The 26320-nt window shown below is 42.1% G+C and overlaps 1 protein-coding gene across 1 annotated transcript in view; it reads right to left on the reverse strand.

Moving 5' to 3' along the window:
* LOC126242682 (thyrotropin receptor-like) overlaps positions 1-26320 on the reverse strand; it is a 706981-nt gene that overhangs the window by 325283 nt on the left and 355378 nt on the right. The window contains exon 6 of the mRNA XM_049948112.1: positions 9400-9468. Within this exon, the coding sequence (XP_049804069.1) occupies positions 9400-9468 (69 nt within the window). The remainder of the gene's footprint in view (positions 1-9399; positions 9469-26320) is intronic.

The following is a 26320-nucleotide window of genomic DNA, read 5'->3' on the forward strand; positions in this document are numbered from 1 at the left end:
TGCAGTCCAAGGTCATACTTGGATCATTCTAGTGACTGACAGACAGGGTTAAAATAGCAGCCATGCTCACGTGGTTTCAACGAGGCTCACAATCTGCAAAATTGTCCCCAGGAAAGATAGTGGCCTCCTGGTTCTAAGTCGTGTGGAGGGCTTGAACCAGAGACTGCGAAGGTTCTGTGACAAGCTAGGCTGGAATATCTAGACTTACATTATAGGGTTGAGAACAGCAGGATTCTTCTGGACGGCTCAGATCTGCACTACACATCATAGGCTGTTAACCTGGCAGCTGACTGTATGTGGCGTACACACAAAGGTTTTGTAGATTAGGCGAGTCTTCATATAGTCCATATAATGACAGCCTTAAGAGACCCGGAAGTTTCAGTGTAGTATTCAAAGAAATGCCCCACACTCCTACAGATGGTATTAAAATACTAGTGGTTAGCTGCTGAAGCATTCTCAACAAAGTGCCTCAGTTTGAAGAGCGGCTAAGAGGCAATGAATCTCACATAATGCTAGTAACAAAGCTGATTAAAACTGGAAGTTGAGACCAGTGAGATTTTTTAGGAAAATTTAAGCATGTATATAAAGAATAGGTTGATGGGAAAAAGAGGTGGTGTATTTGTAGAAGTAGTCAAGAAACTCAAATCCATTTAGATGGAAACTGAAGCTGCATGCGAGATTGTTTGAGGAAGACGCAGTATCGGGGGTGTGCATAAAAGTATATTTAAAACGAAAATTAGGTCATTGTGTCGACCACGAGACTCACATCCTGACGTAACCGAAAACTTTAGAGAAAACCTCAGTTCGTTAGTATGTAAGTTCCCTAATCATACTGTAATCATTGGAGGAGAACTCAATCATCCAATAGTTTACTGAGATAAATACAGCATCTTTAGTTGTTGTCGTGTCAAGACATCCTATGAAATATTATTAAATGCCTTATCTGAAAACTACCTTCAACCGATGCTTAGGAACCCCTCTCATGAGGCAAAAGTATTAGATCTAATGGCAATAAAAGGATCAGACATCTTTGAAGACACCCGCATCGAAACTGGTATCACTAGCCACGAGACTGTTGTAACTACAATGATTACCAAAGGTTCAAAGGGTAACTAAAACAAGTATTATGACTTATATATTCAGTAAACTAGATACAGAAGCAATTGTGTTATATGAAAATGAGGAACTCGAAAGTTTTAGCTCAAGAGAGGAGCATGTAGAGGAACTATGGCCCAACTTTATAGCAACAGTTGAACATGCACTTGATAGATGTGTAATGAGCAGAACAGTTACGATGGGAGAGGCCCTCCATAGCATACAACCACTGTAAGTAAAGTTCTAAAGAAAGAGACACTATTACGCATATGTGTAACAGAAAGCATAGGGGCATTGACAGACGTTTACTGAAACGCATTTGGCTGTTAAGAGATTAATGAGTGAATCCTTCAATGACTACCGAAGGGGAATGTCGTCGAAAGATGTTTCACAAAACCCAAAGAAATTCTGGTCGAATATAAAGGCTGTTAGCGGTACCAAAGTCAGTGTGCAGATACTCATGGATGCGATAGGAACTGAAATTGAAGGAGCAAAGCAAAAGCAGAAATGCTAAACTCCGTATTCGAACATCAATTTACACGGGAAAATCGAGGAGTGTTGCCCTTCAAACAACTGAAAAGATGAGTGAAACAGATATTAATGTCAATGGCATTGAGAAAAAAATGAAATCGTTAAACCGAAGCTCCAAGGTCAGATGGAATTTCTGTCAAATACTACACTAAATTTGATGCTGAATTAACTCCTCTTTTGACTATAGTCTACCGTGGATCCTTCGAACAAAAAACCGTGCCCAGTAATTGCAGGAAAGCACGTATCACACTCGCCTACAATAAGAGTAACAGAAATTATACATAAAATTACCGTCTAAAGCCCTGGGTTAAAGCAGTTAGGTAGATACAGTATTTCTCGACTACCGATAAGTATTTGTCCCTTTACTATATCAAGACTTATTGTCGAAAGTGGGATCATGTGGGGTATCAAGCGAAATTTGTGGCTGGATTGAGGACTTTTTGGCCGGAAAGAAGTAGCATGTTATCGTGGACGGAGAGCCATCGACAGACGTGGAGGTAACTTCCTGTGTGCCCCAGGGAACTGTGTTGGGATCCTTGCTATCCATGCTTATTAATGAATCTGCGGACACTATTAATAGTAAATTCAGATTTTTCGTGGATGATGCAATTATCTACAATGAAGAAATGTCGGAAAGAAGCAAATGTGACTAAAAGATGACACTGAACAGACGTAAAGAAGGGCATAACCAATTGGTCACAGGTTTGTTCGACCCATGGCAGCGTGTCACGAAGATGTTGAAATAACTGATGCGGCAGGCGCTTGAAAATAGACGCAAGCTATCCCGTGCAAATCTACTGGGGATGTTTCTATAACCAACTTTAAGTGACGAATCTATGAATATATTACAACCATTTATTACAACCCTTTAAGTCTCGCTCCCAGAGAGATCCCGAAGGCAATGCTAGACTATTTATAACCTGAACAGAGGCGTTTGAGTGATCATTCTTCCCGCGCTCCATACGTGAGTGGAACAGTAAAAAACCCTGATAACTGGCAGCATGGGACGTAGCCTCTGCCATGTGCTTCGAAGTGGTTTGCAGAGAATGGATATGAATATAGATGCGGAAGAATGAACCCCAGGCGTTTGACAGATTTTCGATCCGCAAGAAGCCTTGTTGGGCTGAAGATGATTCCGATTTCCAAGTAGTCACAATGTTGAAACTGCTGGCTAATATGTACATGACAGTTTTCAGTGTCGCTTGATTAGATTTCCATCAAATTATAGAGCCCTACTGAGTTATACTACGTATGGGAAGGACGAATCTTTCACTAGGCAATAGAGTGTGTGCTATTTTGAAACTATGAGACAGATTTTTTAATTTGTGGTTTTCAGTCCTGAGACTGGTTTGATGCAGCTCTCCATGCTACTCTATCCTGTGCAAGCTTCTTCATCTCCCAGTACCTACTGCAGCCTACATCCTTCTGAATCTGTTTAGTGTATTCATCTCTTGGTCTCCCTCTACGATTTTTACCCTCCACGCTGCCCTACGATACTAAATTGGTGATCCCTTGATGCCTCAGAACATGTCCTACCAACCGATCCCTTCTTCTAGTCAAGTTGTGCCACAAACTCCTATTCTTCACAATTCTATTCAGTACCTCCTCATTAGTTATGTGGTCTACCCATATAATCTTCAGCATTCTTCTGTAGCAACACATTTCGAAAGCTTCTATTCTCTTCTTGTCCAAACTATTTATCGTCCATGTTTCACTTCAATACATGGCTACACTCCATACAAACACTTTCAGAAACGACTTCCTGACATTTAAATCTATACTCGATGTTAACAAATTTTTCTTCTTCAGAAACGTTTCCCTTGCCATTGCCAGTCTACATTTTATATCCTCTCTACTTCGACCATCGTCAGTTATTTTGCTCCCCAAATAGCAAAACGCCTTTACTACTTTGAGTGTCTCATTTCCTAATCTAATTCCCTCAGCATCACCCGACTTAATTCGACTACATTCCATTATCTTCGTTTTGCTTTTGTTGATGTTCATCTTATATCCTTCTTTCAAGACATTGTCCATTTCGTTCAACTGCTCATCCAAGTCCTTTGCTGTCTCTGACAGAATTACAATGTCATCGGCGAACCTCAAAGTTATTATTTCCTTTACTGTTTGCTCAATATATAGATTGAATAACATCGGGGAGAGGCTACAACCTCGTCTCACCCCGTTCCCAACCACTGCTTCCCTTTCATGTCCCTCGACTCTTATAACTGATTTCTGGTTTCTGTACATGTGTCTGTGCCATGATAGCTCAGTCGATCAGAGCGTTACGACCCATACACTTCACACGAGGATAGAAATCTGACATCTGGCATCATCAGTGTTACCAGTTTTCTAGAGCAAACGGCTGCCGTCAGTATTTTCTATTATAATCACCTGAACTGCTAGCCGGCCTCTGTGGTCGAGCGGTTCTAGGCGCTTCAGTCCGGAACCACGTTGCAACTACGGTCGCAGATTCGAATCCTTCCTCGGGCAAGGGTTTGTGTGATGTCCTTAGCTTATTTAGGGTTACGTAGTTCTAAGTCTAGGGGACTGATGACCTCAGATGTTAAGTCCCATAGTGATTAAAGCTACACTCCTGGAAATGGAAAAAAGAACACATTGACACCGGTGTGTCAGACCCACCACACTTCCTCCGGACACTGCGAGAGGGCTGTACAAGCAATGATCACACGCACGGCACAGTGGACACACCAGGAACCGCGGTGTTGGCCGTCGAATGGCGCTAGCTGCGCAGCATTTGTGCACCGCCGCCGTCAGTGTCAGCCAGTTTGCCGTGGGATACGGAGCTCCATCGCAGTCTTTAACACTGGTAGCATGCCGCGACAGCGTGGGCGTGAACCGTATGTGCAGTTGACGGACTTTGAGCGAGGGCGTATAGTGGGCATGCGGGACGCCGGGTGGACGTACCGCCGAATTGCTCAACACGTGGGGCGTGAGGTCTCCACAGTACATCGATGTTGTCGCCAGTGGTCGGCGGAAGGTGCACGTGCCCGTCGACCTGGGACCGGACCGCAGCGACGCACGGATGCACGCCAAGACCGTAGGATTCTACGCAGTGCCGTAGGATTCTACGCAGTGCCGTAGGGGACCGCACCGCCACTTCCCAGCAAATTAGGGACACTGTTGCTCCTGGGGTATCGGCGAGGACCATTCGCAACCGTCTCCATGAAGCTGGGCTACGGTCCCGCACACCGTTAGGCCGTCTTCCGCTCACGCCCCAACATCGTGCAGCCCGCCTCCAGTGGTGTCGCGACAGGCGTGAATGGAGGGACGAATGGAGACGTGTCGTCTTCAGCGATGAGAGTCGCTTCTGCCTTGGTGCCAATGATGGTCGTATGCGTGTTTGGCGCCGTGCAGGTGAGCGCCACAATCAGGACTGCATACGACCGAGGCACACAGGGCCAACACCCGGCATCATGGTGTGGGGAGCGATCTCCTACACTGGCCGTACACCACTGGTGATCGTCGACGGGACACTGAATAGTGCACGGTACATCCAAACCGTCATCGAACCCATCGTTCTACCATTCCTAGACCGGCAAGGGAACTTGCTGTTCCAACAGGACAATTCACATCCGCATGTATCCCGTGCCACCCAACTTGCTCTAGAAGGTGTAAGTCAACTACCCTGGCCAGCAAGATCTCCGGATCTGTCCCCCATTGAGCATGTTTGGGACTGGATGAAGCGTCGTCTCACGCGGTCTGCACGTCCAGCACGAACGCTGGTCCAACTGAGGCGCCAGGTGGAAATGACATGGCAAGCCGTTCCACAGGACTACATCCAGCATCTCTACGATCGTCTCCATGGGAGAATAGCAGCCTGCATTGCTGCGAAAGGTGGATATACGCTGTACTAGTGCCGACATTGTGCATGCTCTGTTGCCTGTGTCTATGTTCCTGTGGTTCTGTCAGTGTGATCATGTGATGTATCTGACCCCAGGAATGTGTCAATAAAGTTTCCCCTTCCTGGGACAATGAATTCACGGTGTTCTTATTTCAATTTCCAGGAGTGTATTTGAACCAATTTGAACCTGAACGTTGTCAAAGAAGTGTGAACAATAGCGTTACAAGGTTTGCCAGGGTAGACACGCGACGCGGCTGTTCATAGCCCACTTAGGGTCATTTCGCACTCTTCCAGTTGCTGGGCGAAGGACGAAGCGTGCACTGCTCTCTGGTACACAACGTACCGGTTGGTTATAACTCACGGAGGCCCAGTGTGGGTTGTAATTATCGTAAGGCAGCGAAACGTGGTAGATGTGCTAATGAGTTAATGCGGAACCAATTTACGCTGGAAAAAATTAGTTCCAATTTTGACCATCAGGTGCAAATCTGGCGCTGTACAGCATCTCGTTGACGTGTCTGGTAACCATCTTGAACAAACTGTGTAAGCGGCGGCTAATGATAAAATCAACATTACGTCTTTTCACTTGTTTGACCTTATCTGCTCGCGTCCCGTACCTATCTATTACATATAGAAACATTTCTATAAGTCATTCTTGCATTCACAGCGCCAGATTTGCACCTGGTGGGCAAAATTGAAATACATTTTTTCCAGCGTAAATCTACACTATGTGGTCCAAAGTATCCGGACACACTCTAAACATGCGTTTTTCATATTAGGTGCATTGTGCTGCCACCTACTGCCAGGTACTCCACATCAGCGACCTCAGTAGTCATTAGACATCGTGGTCAGGTCACTTGTGTCATACGTCTGTACGCCAGATTGCCACACTCCTAAACATCTCTAGATCCACTGTTTCCGATGTGATAGTGAAGTGGAAACGTGAAGGGACATGTACAGCACAAAAGCGTATAGACCGACCTCGTCTGTTGACTGACAGAGACCGCCAACTGTTGAAGAGAGTCGTAATGTGTAATAGGCAGACACCTATCCAGACCATCACACAAGAATTCCAAACTGTATCAGAATCCACTGCAAGTACTATGACAGCTAGGCGAGGTGAGAAAACCTGGATTTCGTGGTCGAGCGGCTGCTCATAATGCCAACCGACGCCTAGTTTGGTGTAAGGAGCGTAAACATTGTACGATTGAACAGTGGAAAAAGGTTGTGTGGAGTGACGAATCACGGTACACAATGTGACGATCCGATGGCAGGGTATGGGTATGGCGAATGCCTGGTGAACGTCATCTGCCAGCGTGTGTAGTGCCAACAGTAAAATTCGGAGGCATTGGCGTTATGGTGTGGTCGTGTATTTCATGGAGGGGGCTTGCACTCCTTGCTGTTTTGCGTGGCACTATCACAGCACAGGCCTACATTGATGTTATAAGTACCTTCAAAAATGTGTGAATTCCTAAGGGACCAAACTGATTAGGTCATTGGTCCCTAGAGTTACACACTACTTAACCTAACTTATGCTAAGAACACCACACACACCCATGCTCGAGGAAGGACTCGAACCTGCAACGGGAGGGGCGCGCAGTCCGTGACATGATGCGCAAACCGCGCTACCACTCCGCGCGGCCTGCACCTTCTTGCTTCCTACTGTTGAAGAGCAATTCGGGGATGGCGACTGCATGTTTCAAAACGATCGAGCACCGTTTCATAATGTACTGGCAGTGGCCGAGTGGTTACACCACAATAACATCCCTGTAATGGACTGGCCTGCACACAGTCCTGGCCTGAATCCTATGGAACGCCGACTTGGTGCCAGGACTCGCCGACCGACATCGATACGTCTCCTCAGTGCAGCACTCCGTGAAGAATGGGCTGCCATTCCCCAAGAAACGTTCCAGCATCTAAGTGAACGTATGCCTACGAGAGTGAAAGCTATCATCAAGCTAAGGGTGGGCCAACACCATATTGAATTCCAGCATTACCGATGGAGGGCGCCACGAATTTGTAATTCATATTCAGCCAGGTGTCCGGATACTTTTGATCACATAGCGTATTCCACATTAACGCCTTAGAATATTTACCGAGTTTCGCTGCCATACGTTAATTACAGCCCACACTGGACCCCTGTGAATAGCTATACTTTGATTATAACCACGCGGCACCTCCGGAAAACAGTGAACCGGCGTGATTTACATGGCAGCCGGATGAGAGTGAAACGACCCTTGGGGATCCGCCTACGGATTAGATAGGCTTTACTGCAAGAGCGCTGGCACAGCGGGGCATGCATGACAGTATCTGTGCATTTTGGAAAGTGGGACAGGAATTAATACACTACAGGTTTCTGCAAGAAACTTTGCAGTCATTTGGAAACCAATTCGACAGAAACAAAAGCTGTATACATGTTGCTCATTAGACAAATGTAATCATTATTAAACACGTTAGACACCAGGAACAAATGAACGATGTAGTGTGTACGTAGCGCATATTACTTCCGAGGCTCTGACAAAATATTCGATCCCCTTGTAATAAATAGTGAGAACAAACACGTTGTGCATTGCATGTGCACTGCATTTGAGAATGGGGTCATCGAAAACTTGAGTAAATTCGATGCAGTAATTCGAGCAATAAAGAATATCAGTTATTGAAGTAGCGTGCTTAAATATGCAGAAAGAAACACAAAATCCGAAAAATCTAAATTATCAAATATTTTGATTAAAGATGAAGAGTGGTATTAAGATAAACGTCTACTTGCAAAGGTTCAAAAATTGGGGAAGACGTAGAAGAAGAAGTGATGGACGTTTTCTACGTGGGAAGATAAATTAGTCAAGCAAGGAATAGATGACATAGATTTGTGCACACGAAGACTGCTTACCCGAGGAAATGAATAACAAAAAAATGGTTCAAATGGCTCATGGGACTATGGGACATCTGAGGTCATCAGTCCTCTAGAACTTAGAACTACTTAAACCTAACTAACCTAAGGACATCACACACATCCATGCCCGAGGCAGGATTCGAACCTGCAACGGTAGCGCTCGCGCGATTCCTAACTGAAGTGCCTAGAACCGCTCGGTCACAGCGGCCGGCGGAAATGAATTCTAACGATATTAAATATTGTCATGCAGTCGGGGGAGAACTGTACGTCTTCATCATAGCGTAGCACTATGTGAAATACTGCACTTGAAACAGGGAAAATTTAGTAGACAGAAGTTAAGATGATGAATGGTCTCGGAAGGAATAGTTGACGAAGGAAGTCTATGGAAAATGTGTAGCAGGATTAGCGAAATGTTACTAGGATATATCGTACGTTATCCAGCAATAGTTGTCCTGCAGCTGGAGGGTGCAATAGAGAGGAATTGTAGTGGAAGACAAAAGATTATGAAAATCTTTTGGGCGTGATTGGAAGGAACAAAGGAAAAATTTTAATGCAATATGGTGTGACATCGAGGACGGCACCGTATCAGTCGAATGACTGTTGGCTTAGAAAGTGAATGTAGTACGGCGGTTCGTAACGAACGAACGAAACTGCAGAGTCTCAAATTTATTATGACATTCCATTTTTGTAATATGTGTTCCTGCCCCTGAGCGGCATCTATATCTGAAACAATAGTTGCTCGCCCCATAAAGTGTCCCGCTCCCATCCCCGTCTCCTCCAACAGGTCCCTCCCGAACCCCTGTCCCCGCAGCAGCAGTCAAGCTCCAGTTTGGTGAATAAAACAGGTGAATAAAATAGTTGATTAAGATTTCATCACTTAAAGCAAGCGGAACGTCTTTGTTAGTGAATCAACTAATTAACTGTACACAGAAAAGACCATTTCCTATTATACACTTGGGGAAGTTATTAATTGTTCTGGCATATAGACAAACAATCGGCAGAATCATGTAAATGAAATACTCACAAAGCAGCGATCTTGGAGCCATTGAAAGCCCATCCGTGCACGGCTTCTATGGAGTTATAATTGAGGATCCTGGAACAGAGAAAAACAGAAATATTGAGTCACAGAAGAGACAACTTTTCTGATGACAGCCATTTTCGCTTGTACTATAATCTCTGAAGCAATTCACATTCTATTTTCACTGATTAAATTAGAATGGTGTACGAGAACTTTGCCTGCGCTTATGGCTCACATTGAAAGAGGCCGATATAGCTTCACAGAATACGTTAGAACCGGGTCACGAGATCGTGGTCCTGTGGTTAGCGTCGTTGGCTCTCGATGCTGACATCATAATCATAATTTGATGATCATCTATGTGCACTAAGCGGCCGAATATCCCAGGTGGGACTGCTGGCCAATGACGCCATACGCACCTTTCATTTCGTCAGAATTAATACTGAGATCTCAAGGGAGCGTTCACTCACATTGAAACCCCCACATCCCCTCCCAAAAAAGATTTCCGTGATGTTTCGTCGCCCTCCCTGTGATTCTTTCTGTGTATGAAGCCACCTTGCTGACTTTATCTTTTTGGTAAGTGTAGGTTATCCCAGTCTTCGGTCCGTCACGATGCAATTCGGAATGTTGTTGCCAAGTGTAAGATACACATGTCATGTGATGTGTAGTCGATAAAACTATTTAAAATTCAGTTTAATCCCGCGTCCAGACATCCTGATTTAGGTTTTCCGTGATTTCTCTAAATCACTCCAGGCAAATGCCGGGATGGTTCCTTTGAAAGGGCACGGCCGACTTCCTTCCCCTTCCTTGCCTAATCCAATGAGACCGATGACCTCGCTGTCTGGTCTCCTTCCCCAAATAACCCAACTCAACCCAATTCAGTTTAATAGAAGAACAAAGCCGAAATGGTGCCGATGAATCATGGCCATACACTGGCGCGGCAGTAAAAGTGAAGGGGGAGAGTAGTCAAAATGAAACTTCACGGTGTGGCCATGCTATCAGCAGCTGCTTACAATTCTTGAGGGTATTTTTGTTCTGTCGTTGCAACCACAAAAATGCGTGTCTTTTTTTTTTTTTCACCAGACACGTTTCGATTTATTTAGGTAAAGCATCATCAGTGATGGTGATTTTCGCTTGACTTCTCGCTTACATCGGGAAGTGGTGCGAAAAACATAATAAATGCATAGTGCTGTAGAACAACGAAAAATTAGTCCACAGCTACCAGTACATGGAGATGGTATCTGTTCTTTCGGACATGTCCGAAAGAACAGATACCATCTCCAAATATAGTTACGGCTAACCGGCCATTGACCTCCTTCTTCTACGCGGACAGACACGTATTGCCCGATCTCTTACGGAACTTGGTCAGATTGTCAGCCGCGAGTAACGAGTGTAGTGGGCAGGGGCACTACGAATGTAGTGTGTGAACATTAAGTTGGGAATGTGGGTCTTACGGGGAGCGTGCAAGGGATAAATACCTGCAGTCGCGCTGTCGTGTGTGCCCTCGGTGGCTCAGATGGATAGAGCGTTTGCCATGTAAGCAGGAGATCCCAGGTTCGAGTCCCGGTCAGGGCACACATCTTCAACTGTCCCCGTTGATGTATATCAACGCCTGTCGACAGCTTAGGGTCTTTATTTAATTATCGTTTCACAGCTACCAGTGTCTAAAGAAGAAACATATCAACGATGTGAAAGCGAGGAATCAAATCAAAATCACCACTTCGGCAGGTAGAAATCTAAGAATTTTTAGATATTACAGCTCCCATCAGCAACTGTGATAGACTAAGATATTGCAAGATCCGCCTCAGTTGCGCAAATTTTCTGGGCTTTACCCAGGTTTCGGCTAGAATAATCTAGCCTTCTTCAGAAGCATAAAGTTATTATAACATGGCAGCCAACCGACCACGTGGTGAAGTGATACGGGGCTGGACTTCAGTTAAGTAGCTTTAATTCGACCAGGTACCACGGTACTATAGGTTTTAATTTTTAATGTTGACTGTGCCTTACTCTGGCATGTTATATTGATTTTATGCTTCTGAAGAAGGCTAGATTATTCTAGCCGAAACCTGGGTAAAGACCAGAAAATTTGTTCAGCTGAGGCGGATCTTGCAATATCTGTTTCAAAATCACTACCACTGATGATGGTTTACCTAAATAAAGCAAAACGTGTCTGGTGGAAAAAACACGCATTTTTGTCGCGGAAACGACAAATGGCTCTGAACACTATGGGACTCAACTGCTGAGGTCATTAGTCCCCTAGAACTTAGAACTAGTTAAACCTAACTAACCTAAGGACATCACAAACATCCATGCCCGAGGCAGGATTCGAACCTGCGACCGTAGCGGTCTTGCGGTTCCAGACTGCAGCGCCTTTAACCGCACGGCCACTTCGGCCGGCGTGGAAACGACAGATATATCGTCAAGAAATTTGACGGGTTGAGGTGTTATATGGTGTTATTTTAGTGATTACGAAAACGTGTCAAATTTACAAAGACTTGGACAGTATGGGCACACTTATCAGTATGATGTTTCACTCCCTCTGGCTTGGATGCGTGCGTTGATTCGGTGGAGAAAGGAGTCACAAAGCCACTGTAACTCTGCTGAGGTAAGCTGGCCCACAACTGTTGTAACTGATTCTGGGTGCTAGCATTGGGATGGAGTTGAAGTCCGAGCTGTACCCACACATGTGGCCGCATATTTCTGACCACGGGAGTACCTCAACATAGCCCAGACATTTCAGGAGAGACACGTACCATGTGTAGATGAATACTGTCCTCTTGAAAAATGGCACAATATCCGTGACGCACCATCGTGCCGTCAGAATTCCCTCATTCACTACCAGCCATGATCTGAAGTCACACCCGATGGTTCCTCGACAATGGAAGAATGGGACCTCTTCCCAGGTCGCCGCCATACTCGATGACGATTGTCATCCGCAGTTCGTCGCTGAACACAATGTGCTGGCATTCATCAGCAGTCCTAACTTCCCGATGACGACACCACACCAGACGCAGCCGTTTGTGTTGTGGTGTTAACGCATGGGACGGTAATTCACTAGTCGGGCTGCTGCTAGTCTCTTTCCAATGGTACGGAATTATGTGCATGGTACACACTACTGCGATCTTTCCTTGTGGCGGTCAGACTTTGTCTACCCAACCTTGAAAACGAGTATGCTGGCCCTCACGTCCAGACGCAGTATGAGCGGGTACCCAAGAAACTGGAATTATTTTTTAAAAGCTATGTATTTTCAAATTGTTTACATAACAACCTTATCCTTTTCAAAATATTCTCCATTACAACTAATACATTTGTCCCACCGGTGCTTCCACTATTTGGAACATATTTTGTAGCCATCTTTAGAAATGGCTGACAGCTTTTAATGGGACACCCTCCTCTAACACTACCTTTTATTTATAGAAATAATCGATACCACTTATACTATCGATTCTTGTACAGGTGAACATTATACCAGCTTGTTGTAGCTGGGGTTCACAGTCATAAAAAATTTTTTTTTAAGGACATCATCTTTACGTCAGTGACTGTTGAAAGTTTTTATTACACTAATGCATTTGTGACCAGTGATGGTATAACGAACATGTGCACTTACAGATTGTGTGGTTTTACAATGTTTGAATACGTGTGCTCGCACTGTGTAACAACATCGCGAGTGTATTTAACAGTATTGGCAACGACATACAAATGTGTCAGCTGACATTACGTTGACATGGCTTAAAGCCATAATATCAGCACTTGATAATGACTTAAGGCCGAAATTGCAGTAGTATAATAAAAACTTATAACAGTCACTGGCGTACAGATGATGTCCTTCAAAAAATTATATCAGCTGTTTAACAGACTCAACTTCATACGATTTTGTATACAATGTGTTGTGTTTCGGGCTAAAATATGTAAAAAGAAATCAGTTTGTTAGTACTCTGCGCTTACAGTTAAAAATCGCTCTTCTTTTAGAAATACTTGAAATTACTAGATATCTGGCATACTTGAAATTCCTATTATTAATTGCACAATCGGACGATAAATATAAAATTTATTTCTGGACTCAATTACAAAATAATGATATATTTTAGCTAAGTTTCTTCTTTTGTCAAGAAAGTTTGTGAACTTTTTTGCTTTGTAAACTCTTTGGAATATTGTGAGTACCGCAGAATGTAAGTAGTAGTGGGAATGCCTCTCATGGAGACAGACGTATTTTTTTATGATTGACACTAACAATGTAATTTGAAATATTATGTTGAAATTGTGAAGTCAGTGTGATATATAAGAATGAGATAAAAGAAAATCATAGCAACAGATAGTACTGTATCAGTCATTTAGTGATAAGGAACCCACAACGTTAAGTCAAAATTTCATCCGCAAGAATGTACCACTAGACACAATAATTGCAGCCAACAACAAGAAGAGGAAATGAACATAAGTAAAAAGTTTTCCTTCTGTATATTTTACGCCTCTTTAAGCTTCAGAAACTTTTAGAGACAGAGAAATTTAATGCTGATGTGTGGGAGGGTAAGATTACAAGCTCCTCCCTCGATTTTTTCTTGACTTCTTCAATGTTGTCAAGTTGGTATCCTTTCCTGCGCAAGTCTTAGCCAGGTGGTTGAGGATATAGGTTCTTTGTGCAAGGATTTCACAAAGCAGGATCATGTGATGATAGTGGGTGGAGTGGGAAACAGTATTGATAGGGATCAGGGCTACAGTATTGAGTGTGACCTGGTGAAAATAGCAACGACCCATACCAATGCTGGGCTGGTGCCTGCTTTCGTGTGGCATAATCAGCCCCAGTTGAACCGCTCTGTCAGGAGGGTAAATATGGAGTTGGATCAGTTGCGTAGGGCGGCCACTCTGTCAGACATTGGATTGGTTCCTGTCGAGGCTATTGATAGGGGGGATTTCACAAGGCATGGCCTACACCTCAATAGGAAAGGGAAGGGTAAATTGGTAGGGTTGTTAGCGAAATCTATAAGGAGGGACACTAGTACTCATGGATGTACCTCTTTTTTAGGCTAATATCAGTGTACAATGAGAAGTTCAGGCAGGCAGGTGCTAAAGAGGTCCAAAACTCACAAAATTCTCACAACAGGAAAGTAAATAATGATGTTACCATATTTAACCAAAATATTCTTGGAGTAAAGAAAAAAGTAGATTCTCACAAAAGTAAAGTAAAATATAATGTTACCATTTTTCACAAAAATATTCCAGGATTGAAGAATAAAGTAGATGAGCTCCTGGTTTGTTTAGATGACATTGAATCTGATAATGCAATAGATATACTATGCCTGTCTGAGTATCACATTGTGTCTGATATGGAAACGGTAAATATCAGTGGTTATAAACTAGCTGCACATATGAGTAGAGAGAATAAGGTGAGAGGAGGAGTTGCCATATATGTCAAAGGTTATCACTGTGTAGAAAGCTTAGATACAAAAAAGTTTTTTCTAGAGCAACATATAGAAGCACATGTCTGTCAACTTAAACTGAAGGAGGGCTCTTTTATAATTGTAACAGTATATAGGTCCCCTGCAGGGAACTTTCATTTATTCCTGGAAAACTTGGATGCCTTGTTGTGCTATCTGTCAGATAGGGGAAAGCAAATTATTATTTGTGGGGACTTCAATGTTGATTCACTGAAAGAGTGTAACAGGAAGAATGACCTGAAAGTCTTGCTCAGTTCTTTCAATTTGACATCTGTCATTAGTTTTCCTACTTGGGTAGTAAAGGACAGCAGCACATTGATAGATAACACTTTTATAGACCAAGACAGGTTTAAAAACATAAATTCTTGTCCTGTTGAGAATGGGCTTTCTGATCATGATGCTCAGCTAGTTACAGTATATGACATAGCTCCATTCAGTAATTCAAAACCACCCTCCAAAGTTGTGTGTTCAATTAATGTCTCAACAATTAGAAATTTCAGAGAAAATCTTCAGCAGTTAGACTGGGATGAGGTTTACATGGAATCCGATGCTAATTTAAAACATAACTTATTTCATGATACACTTGTAAGAGAATTTGAAAACTGTTTCCCCAAGAAAGTAGTTAAATCAAATTATAAGAAACCATGCAAAAAACCTTGGCTTACTAAAGGAATAGAAATATCTTGTAACCACTAAAGAGAACTGTATCTAACAATAAGAAAGAGTAATGACCCAGAAACAGCCAAATATTATAAAAACTACTGTGCTACATTAAGAAAGGTTATTAAAAAGTCCAGAAGCATGTGCATCATGTCTGAGATTAATACCTCTGATAACAAAATCAAAACAATTTGGAATATTATTAGAAGGGAAACAGGACAACTAAGAGTACTGGATGACGGCAATACCATCAAAGTGAATGGAAACTTGACAAACAACAAGCCGGAAGTCGAAAACATTTTGAATAATCATTTTTTAAATGTTGTAGAGAAAATAGGATCTAAATGTTCATTAGAAGAAGAAAGGCAGTTAATGGAAGAGGCCTTACCCACACCATTTGATACAATTGAAATTCCACCCACCTCTCCTGCTGAAGTTAGGAAGATAGTAAACTCTTTCAAGAATATAAGCTCACATGGAATTGATGGCATTTACAGCAGGATAATAAAAGCTTGTTCCCAAGAAATAAGTGGAATTCTTCGCCGCATATGTAATATCTCTCTGAAGGAGGGTATGTTTCCAGATAGACTGAAGTATGCCATTGTTAAACTACTGCATAAAAACGGGGATACGTCTGATGTCAACAACTACCGCTCAATCTCTCTTCTGACTGCCTTATCCAAAATTTTTGGAAAAGTAATGTACTGTAGAGTAGCTTCACACTTTTGTAAAAATAAAGTTTTAACAAAATGGCAGTTTGGTTTCCAAAAGGGTTTTTCAACGGAAAATGCTATATATACTTTCACTAATGAAGTATTAAATGCTCTGAGTAACCGGAAGTCATCTGTTGGGATTTTTTGTGATTATCAAAGGCTTTTGATTATGTAAGTCATGGAATACATCTAGATAAGCTCAAGTACTGTGGTATGAATGAGACAGTGCTCCAATGGTTTAAATCATATTTAACTGGAAGAGGGCAGAAAGTTGAAATAAGCAGTTCACATAATATGCAAAAAACTGGTGATTTCTCAAACTGGGGAACAATCAAGAATGGGGTGCCACAAGGTTCGGTCTTGGGTCCTCTGCTGTTCTTAATATATATTATTGACTAGCCATTCTATATTCACGAAGATGCAAAGCTGGTACTTTTTACCGATGATACAAGTATAGCTATCACACCAACAGACAAGAATTAACTGGTGAAATTGTAAACGATGTTTTTCAGAAAATCATTAAGTGGTTCTATGCAAATGGGCTCTCATTAAACTTTGACAAAACACAGTATATACAGTTCCACACAGTAAATGGAATGACACCATTGATAAATATAGACTTCGATCAGAAATCAGTAGCTAAGGTAGAATATTCAAAATTTCTAGCTGTATGCATTGATGAGGGGTTTAACTGGAAAAAAACACACTGAGGATCTGCTGAAACGTTTGAGTTCAGCTTCTTGTGCTATTAGGGTCATTGCATATTTGGCGATATACATCTAAGTAAATTTGCTTACCACGCCTATTTTCATTCTCTGCTTTCGTATGGCATCATATTCTGCGATAACTCATCCTTGAATAAAAGAGTGGTTCATTGCACAAAAGCGTGTAATCAGAATAATTGCTGGAGCTCATCCAAGACTATCCTGCAGACACTTATTTAAAAATCTAGAGATCTTCACTGTAGCCTCACAATATATATATTCACTTCTGAAATTTGTTATTAACAATCCGAACGAATTCAAAAGTAATAGCAGTGTACATGGCTGCAACACTAGGAGAAAGGATGATCTTCATTACACAAGGCTAAATCTAACTTTGGTTCCGAAGGGGGTAAATAATGCTGCCACGTAAGTCTTTGGTCACTTACCTAATAGCATCAAAAGTCTGACAGATAGCCATATAGCATTTAAAAGGAAATTAAAAGAATTTCGTAATGGCAACTCCTTCTACTCATTAGATGAATTTTTGGATGTAATAAGTGGATAATTTCCCCAACCCCCACAAAAAAATTAAAAATATTAAGTGTCATGTAATATTTTTTGTAATGTAATATCTTGTATAGACACCTTTTATTAACCTGACACGTTCCACGTCATTACGAAGTGTCGTATTCATGAGCTATGGAACAAGTACTAATCTAATCTTCATGCTCCTTTTTATGCGTGGAAATAAGAAAAAGATGCACGGAGCCAGATCGGGCAAGTAAGGTGCGCGGGTGAGCGGAACGATGCCATTTTTAGCCAAAAACTGTCTACCGCATATGGCTGTGTGTGCATGTGCGTTGTTGCGGTGGATGAACCAGTCTCCTGTCTACTCAAACCTTAAAAATTCGCTGAACCGAGCTCCAAGATAACCCACTAATCTCCGACAGTTGATCAATTGTCTTTCGACGGTCTGTGAGCACAAGCTCTAGAATTTTTTCAATATTTTCATCGATCGGCAGTTGATGGACGTCCAGAATGAGATTTGTCTTCAACCGATATGACGCCATTTTTAAATCGAGCAGACCACATTTGAGTTTTTCCCATAGCGTCATCTTGGTAAGCCGATTTCAACATTAAAATTTCAGCAGTATTTTTACGAGTAGGAAACAAACTATCGCAGCATCATTGTACACTTAAAGTTGCCATCATAAAAACTGAAACAAGAACGAAGCAGCGCTAACGAAAACAGTCATTGCAGATGAACAGAAGCAGCCAGATCGACAACACAGGCGGGACTGAACTGGCGATGGTTGCGCTATACATTCCTAACGGTAGAAATGTGTATTACACAAGCTCCGCCTACGGCAATATTATTCCGTGTTTTTTTGTACCCTCTCATACAAGGCCTGGCGACTGTCACACCTGAATGTTCCAAAAATCTGCATACTGCACGATTCGACCAGCCAGCAAAATGGACACAACCAATATCAGATACCGATAGCGCTATCTCTCACGAGTACAGGCTATGTCTGTCTTTCATAATGATTACGCAGTATCTGTCGTTGTTCACAGCGTTTATACGCCCTACCAGGGCTAGTAACAACACTAAAAACGAAAAACATTCATGCACCTTGGTGGCCGATCCACTTGTCCCAGATAATTGCAACTCGAAGCATTTACATATCCGCCGATGGCGTGTGCGTTTACGAAGCTACACATTCGACTGTTTCTTGTGGGTGCTTCTCTCTCTCTCTCTCTCTTTCTTTTGTAGTGTGTCATTCAGAGGTCTGAAGAGACGGCAGTATCAAATGGTTCAAATGGCTCTGAGCACTATCGGACTTAACATCTGAGGTAATCAGTCCCCTAGAACTTAGAGCTACTTAAACCTAACAAACCTAAGGACATGACACACATCCATGCCCGAGGGAGGATTCTAACCTACGACCGTAGCAGTCGTGCGGTTCCGGACTGAGGCGCCTAGAACCGCTCGGCCACTCCGGCCGGCAATGCTGCTGCTACTTTCAATGGTTTTTTCATTATTTGCATGACAATTTATGTTTTTAAGCACAGAGTGCCCGTTCCGACCTGTAATTTAAGCTCTGTAATTTTTATACGATATCCACTGTAACACTCTGATAGCGCTGAATGAGATCTCGCTACACGTACTCCACGCGACAAATTCAGCAACACAGTGAACAGATGTCACCCATGAACACGCAGCTAAACATTAGTTACTAATTGTGGGAACCAAAAATTTCTGGGGAGACACGTCGAGAAAATTAGGGAAATTAGAGCTAATACAGAGACTTACCGACACTCATTCTTCCCACGCGCCATTCGCGAGTGAAGCAGGAAGGAGCAGCATGTTCTGAACGAGTTGCTTTTTTTTTTCTTCACCCAGACACTCATTCCTTGTTAGTATACAGTTATCTGTTTTGCCGCAGCTAACGAAACTATGAAAACTGCCGTTCAGCCTGCTACCATTAACAGTAATAGATACGAGTAATAATATTGTTCATTAGCTACCTGGCTGGCAGCAGATGAGTTGCATACACAGTCATCTAGCTGAAGTTTTCGTGGTCGCTGGAGAAATGGAACTGTCGTGCACATTCCACAGTCCACCAGATTTTCTGTGTCTTAACGCGTGTAAGGTCATATGTAGTGACAAAGTTATGGTTTTTCCGGAAGATAACTGAAGTCTTCGACTCCCTAGTAATACAATCTTTCCAAAAGTCGGCAAAATTCAATGCGTCTTTACGAATACAGGTAGAATAATCCATATAACAAATTACGGATTAAAAATTGCAAGCAATATTCTAACTTCAGGTCATTTCGTCAGGAACATAGGCCGGACACATTACTATAACGATTAATGTTGGGGCAACAATGACATCGTGTCGGGGTTCATGTTGGGCAAGGAAAGAAAAAGACGGGCATTGTTTTTACCGAAGGAATCATCCTGCAGTTTCACCATAAGCTATTTAGGGAAACCTCGGAGGACCTAAACATTAATGGATGGAGGGTAGGTTTGAACGACGGTCGTCCTGACAGCGTTCGCCTCCGTATCTGAGTGGTCAGCACAGTTGAATACCTTGCGGAGGTCCGGGGTTCGATTCCCGGTATTGCGAGAGACTTCACCTTTGTGGGAGGACTGCTAGGGAATGCAGTAAGCCTCGTAAGGCCAACTGAGGAGCTACTCGACCCAGCAGTAGCGGTTTCAATGTCAAGAACTTCGACAAAGACCGCGAGAACGGTGTGCTGACCACATGCCTCTCCATACCGCATCAAACAACGCCATTGGCATAGATGATATGGTGGTCGGTCCCATCCGATTAGCCAATCTATGAACAGAACGCGGAACCTCCTGATGGCGAGTAAAGTCCTCTCGCGTGTTCTCCATACCACGTGTCGCTTTTGACGCAATATTTACTTACCTTTTTTGACACAATATTTCGACAATGTAATGAGTTGTCATTGTCATTATTGCGTTATCAAAATACACTGACCAGCCAGAACATTATGGCCACCTATCTATAGCCGGTATGTCCACCTTTGGCACGGATAGCAGCGGCGACGTGTCATGGCATGGAAGCAACGAGGCCTTGGCAGTTCGTTGGAGGGTGCTGGCACCACATCGTCACACAGAAGTCGCCTAATTAGCGTAAATTATGGGGAGGGGGTGGCGATGAGGACTGACGCCACGTTCAATTACATTCCAGGCGTATTCGATCGGGTTCAGATATGGCGCGTTGGAGGATCAGCACATCAATCGGAACTCACTACTGTGTTCCTCGAACCACTCCATCACACTCCTGGCATTGTGACATGATGCATTATCTAGCTGAAAAATGCCACTGCCGCCGGGAAACATGATTGTCATGAACGGGGGGAACGTGGTCTGCAACCAGTGTACGAAACTCCTTGGCCGTCACGGTGCCTTGCACGAGTTTCTCTGGGCCCATTGATGCCCACGTAAATGTTCCCCAGAGCATAATGGAGTCTTCTTTTCTCCGTCTCGCAGCACAGGTGTAAATGAGAGTTTCCCTGGAAGACGACGGATTCGCACCTTCCCCTCGGCATGATGAATGAGGTATACGGATTCCTCAGACAACGCACTGCTCTGCCACTGAGCTAGTGTGCAGTGCTGGTGGTCACGTGCCCACTTCAGTCGTATTTGCCGTTGTCGTGGTGTTAACAATGGCACATCCATGGGTCATCGGCTGTGGAGACCAATCGTTAGGAGCGTTCGGTGGACATTATTTCACCTTGGTTTCTTCAAGTGTTGAAGACAATCACCACAGCACTCCTCGAATATCCGAAAAGTCGTGCAGTTTCCACAATGCTCGTGCCAAGCTTCGGGACCAACACAATTCGAACCTCGGTCAGACTCACATAGATCGCGATCTTCCCCATTCTACACGCGGACACCATGGTCATTAATACTACTTGCACCATGCATGCGTCTGATTAGGAGTCACTTCTGTCCAGGTGATGGTGCTATCGCCTGGACAGGTTTATATCGATAGTAGGTCGGTGGTCATAGTGTTATGGCTGGTGAGTGGTTGTGTTTGTATTTGATGTAATTCATAGTCATATAATATTAGCAACCAAGTAAGTTTCTCAAGATAAGAGAATTCGTATAATTAATCTAAAAAAGAATATCTCATCCATAATGTATTACAGGTGTATATCAGTGCTTTAGTATTGTGTCTAAGCGGGTTGACATTCACTTAACGGGAAAATATAAAGACGGCACAGTGCCTGATAGAGTATATTATCATCTTGCTAGAGTTAGAAGTTCCAGTTGGCGTTCTTTTCGTTTTTTGCGAATTAAATCTGGGTTCTTAAACTCCTCCTTCTCCAAAACGCAATGTATATCTTGTTTTTGTTACCCACACGTATTTCGGCAGTTATATTTTATTTTCCGTGGGTCTCTATTTTTGTAAAAAATATTATACAAAGTTCATGGTTGGTTTTCTATTTTAAGCCTAAAAGCTATAACAAATACCTTTTTGGTTCTGACTGCTCACCTGTGTAAATGAATTTGTACAGGTCAGATTACTTTTATACCTTCTATAGCGTAACATCATGTCGTCTACAAAGTAGTCGGAAATATTTGCTTAGAGAGATATTAATTTTGAAATACTTTTTCCGAGATCGGTAGTAAAATGGCTCTGAGCACTATGGGACTTAACTGCTGTGGTCATCAGTACCCTAGAACTTAGAACTACTTAAACCTAACTAACCTAAGGACATCACACACATCCATGCCCGAGGCAGTATTCGAACCTGCGACCGTAGCGGTCACGCGGCTCCAGACTGTAGCGCCTAGAACCGCACGGCCACTCCGGCCGGCAGATCGGTAGTAGTCTACGTCCTATACAACTTTGGTATGTTTTGTTTGTAATTGCATGCACTTTTTTGCACCTTTTATATTCAGCTGGTACCACACGTTCTTGTATACAAAACAAAGTTTGGGAGAAAACATACATCATCGTACTCATCTAGAGACGCGATATTACTGTAGCCGCTCATTGTTCATCGTTTATGTTTTCTTTTCCAGTGCTGCACCCATTTTGAACGTTCTGTGCGAGTTTTTGTGGTGCATCTGCTGGAGGAGAAGATGTACTCGTATGTGTGTGTGTGTATCTTTGTGTAATGCACTGGGTGTTTCAGACAGAGTTGCATTTGGTAGTGTTGTGTGTTTGTTCAAACATCTCCTTCTTCGTATTGCTTGTCTGTGGTAGTTCCCTGTATTGCAAGTTTTTTGGCAGGGACTATTGCTTTCTTTGAGACCTAGAGATCAGTTTCAATATCATATCTGTGATGGTATTGCTCTATGAGATGATCTGCTAAAGTGGAGTGTGTACTTTCACTTTTTAGGGCTTTGGCGTGCTCAGAATGTTCAGTTTTAAAATTCCTCGAAGTCTGGAGTTACATTAGTTTGAAGGTAATTAGATTAGCATGAACTAAAAGTTAACAGATATTCCAGCTTTGTTAAAATTGTCAGCAAAGGCGATGTTAGTGTTGAATTGTTTCTGTATTGTGTTGTTTGAGTGTTATGATAATTGTAATTGTTGATTCTTCTCTACGTTCCCCCTCAGGTGGATTTTCCTGTTGCTGTATCTTAGTACGTGCCATGCAGTATCACTTTCAAAATGTTACGGTTTCTACTTACTCCCTGTGTTTGACATGTGTTGGTATTCCTTGCTCTTTGTTGTGCCTGGTAATTCATTTTTTATTTTGTTTGGTTAATTTTTTTTTGTTTCTGAATTGCATCCATTCTCTCTGGCTATCTGGTGTATTGTGTTTACTTCCGGTGTCCAGGTGAGTTTATATAATGGGGTTCTGTTAAGCCTGTGAAGCTTGCATTTAAAACTTGTATGTTTGTGTATCAGTGGGCAATTCGACTGATTGTGAATGGCTGTACGTGTAGTTGTGGATTTCCTGTATATTAGAAAGTTATGCTTGTTGTTCATTCTGTTTATGGTGATGTCTAGGAACTTAAAGTTTCACGTCTGCTGCTGCCCCAATTGTTAATTTTATTTTAGATTTTGCGTAATGGCTTTTATAATTAGTATCATCTGCAATGGAACACCACTAATCACATTCTTCACAGGCACCTAATAGCTTCCCCACAATCAGCATGGGGAGTATAGATCGCCAGTGGAGACTGTTAATTGAGGGGTAGAGTTCAGCAGGTGGCGATGTGGTGGAAGTAACCGCAAATTAAAACTGGCAAGTAATTGGCTGTTAGCACCATCTGCACTTTTAATCAGTACAATTTAAATTTAAACTGTTCGTAATTGATTGCAAATTACGCTAAATTGAAAGCTGTATTTATCTCGCATCGATCGAATGTAATGTAAAATTTAGTGTACCGTTCTCAAAGGAGGTACTTAGACAATACTTAACAGTTGATAGAAGTGGCATCGAGATTAAAATATAGTTAAATATGATTAATAATTATGCTGAGAAAATTTATAGCTATAATAATAATAACAACAACAATAATAATAATTAATTGACGTAACAAAAATGAGTAGGTTATATGAGGTAACACTAAAATTATTTTCAGAAAATGAATAGTGCTATGATATACCGAAAATGAAACGCAGTTTACCCACTTTCAACAAGCTGTAGAAATGGTTTTTGAAAACCACAGATGTGCTATTAAATCAGGACAAATGGAGGAGGATGAATGTAAGAACGGGCAAGGTCCAAGCTACTTTACTGATTGCTGGAAACATAATGTGTGAATAAGACGTGTGCACGTATTACGCCTTCTTCAAGGAAAAGATCGATGTTCAAAAGCGCAAAATAGAGTATTTTCATATATTGGTACAGTAGAATTTCCTCAAATTTTAAATCGAGCTCTTTCGGAAAGATAAACAGAAACTTATCCAGTGCCATCGATTTCAGTGGTGACTTGTAGCTTTGGTCTCAGAAACTGGGTCTAGGAACTACCAGAAGTGATCCTAAGCACTAGGTCATAACAGCAGGTAATGTGGGGATCACATGCAAACCATATATTACGTATGTATGTCAACCATTTGCACCCACAAAGTGATTGTGTAGCGTAGTTCAACAAGCAGATCAGCTTCCCCAACACACCCAATTTGCAGTAAGAAGAGGGCAGATGAAGTAAAACGGCTGAGGAAGCAAATCTTTGCGCACGTCGTCCCAGTGGATATATCGGACACTGGTATGACCCCAAAGCAAGCTAACAAGAGTCTACAGCACCCAGAACTGCATCTTTCGCTCTGTCGATAACTGCAGAAGGCAACTGTGCTGAACACATGGAGACTATATTGTCGATTTGTCAGAGAACATACTTGACGTAACCGTTATGGCCATCAGTAGCAGGTAAATTCTGTGATTCAACAAATAATAATAATAATAACAATTAACAACAGTAATACTAGTGTAAGAAAGGTAGATATAGCGTGTGTTCTGCGAAATGAAGTACGCAAAAGAAACAGGCGAGATACAAGATTGTATGAATAGTAGCAGCGATAGGAAGATAGCAGCTACAAAAATATTTTCAAAGGGATGGATGGAGAAATAAGTGATGAGCAGACAAGGGAAAAGTAGTGAGGGACGGTGTCAAACTTTTCTTCGTCCATTTGGCTGTTAGAAAAAGCTTCTTTGACATTATGGTGCCGACGGTGCTGCTGTCTTCATAAATGTAGCAAGACGTTGGCATAAGTAAATTGCAGAAATAATGGTGCCAGAGGCAAATGTCTTTGTTTTATGATAAGATACAAGAAGGATACTAAATATGATCTTGTATTGCAACATATTCATGCAAACCTCATGCAATGAGTAAGGATATTATAGCATTGCCTCCGGTAGAAAAAAAATTCGAGTGACTTAAGAATGGAGAAGCGTTACCTGCGCTATCAGAATTACAAACATTATTATCTGTGTTCTTTTGTAGAGGAAGAATGAGTGTTTTTTTGTTTCATTGTCTTATTGATTCTCCTGTTCTCGTTGACGGACGTTAATTGTTCACGGTCTGTAACTGGTACAATTATTTGTAATATAAATATAATATATAAATATAATTGTGCTGAGTATATATATGAGATTAATAATTGTAGTGTGTGTTTTTGTCAGTAGCGAGTACCTATCCTGTATATGAATCAGTGCGTAGTAATTAAATGTTGCCCTGGCGATTTTTGTGTAGGCTTATTACTGTAGCCACGCCGTTAATGACAAAAATTATATAAGTTCTTCTAACAGTCATTAATATTAAATGTACAAAAAGAATAATCTTAATAATCTGAAAACGGCGTCTTGTAGTATTTTTCAATTCATATTAGGCAGAGATACAGTTTTTTATTAATAACGATATCAATGAATGCTTACGCTGCCATTGCATATAGCATCCAGCCCCACAGAAAAAATAACTAAGCATTGTTATATTAAGAAAGGATCTTTAATCCATCGTGAGTAGGACTTATGTCTTCACGTTGGGATATGTATGCTGTTGTTGGTGATAGCACCCTGAGAAAAATTAGCTGTGGCTTTTAACAGACATAAAAAGAAAAGATTCATTAATTCTATTTTTCAAAACCATTTCATACAATAAGAATAACGGCACAGTTATCGTTGTATGAAGTATCCACTTAAAAGTTTAATTATTCATTACGCGATAATATCTATTTCATAAAGCATGCTGTACATCTACATCTATATAGTCATAAGCCACCTTGTGTTATGTGACGGAGGACAAATCGCGTGCCACGATCATTTCAGCCTCTTCTGTTCCATTAGTGAATGATGCATCGCCGGTGTCACAGCCGGTAAACGTTCACATGAGCTCAAGGTTTTGAGTTTTCCATCACGCTCATAAAAGTGAGGAGGAGTTAGTTGTTGCTGGATTCTGTTGGAGGGTGCGCTCTCGGAATTCAAA

This window comes from Schistocerca nitens, chromosome 1, assembly GCF_023898315.1.
Source record: "Schistocerca nitens isolate TAMUIC-IGC-003100 chromosome 1, iqSchNite1.1, whole genome shotgun sequence".
Classification (NCBI taxonomy): Eukaryota; Metazoa; Arthropoda; class Insecta; order Orthoptera; family Acrididae; genus Schistocerca; species Schistocerca nitens.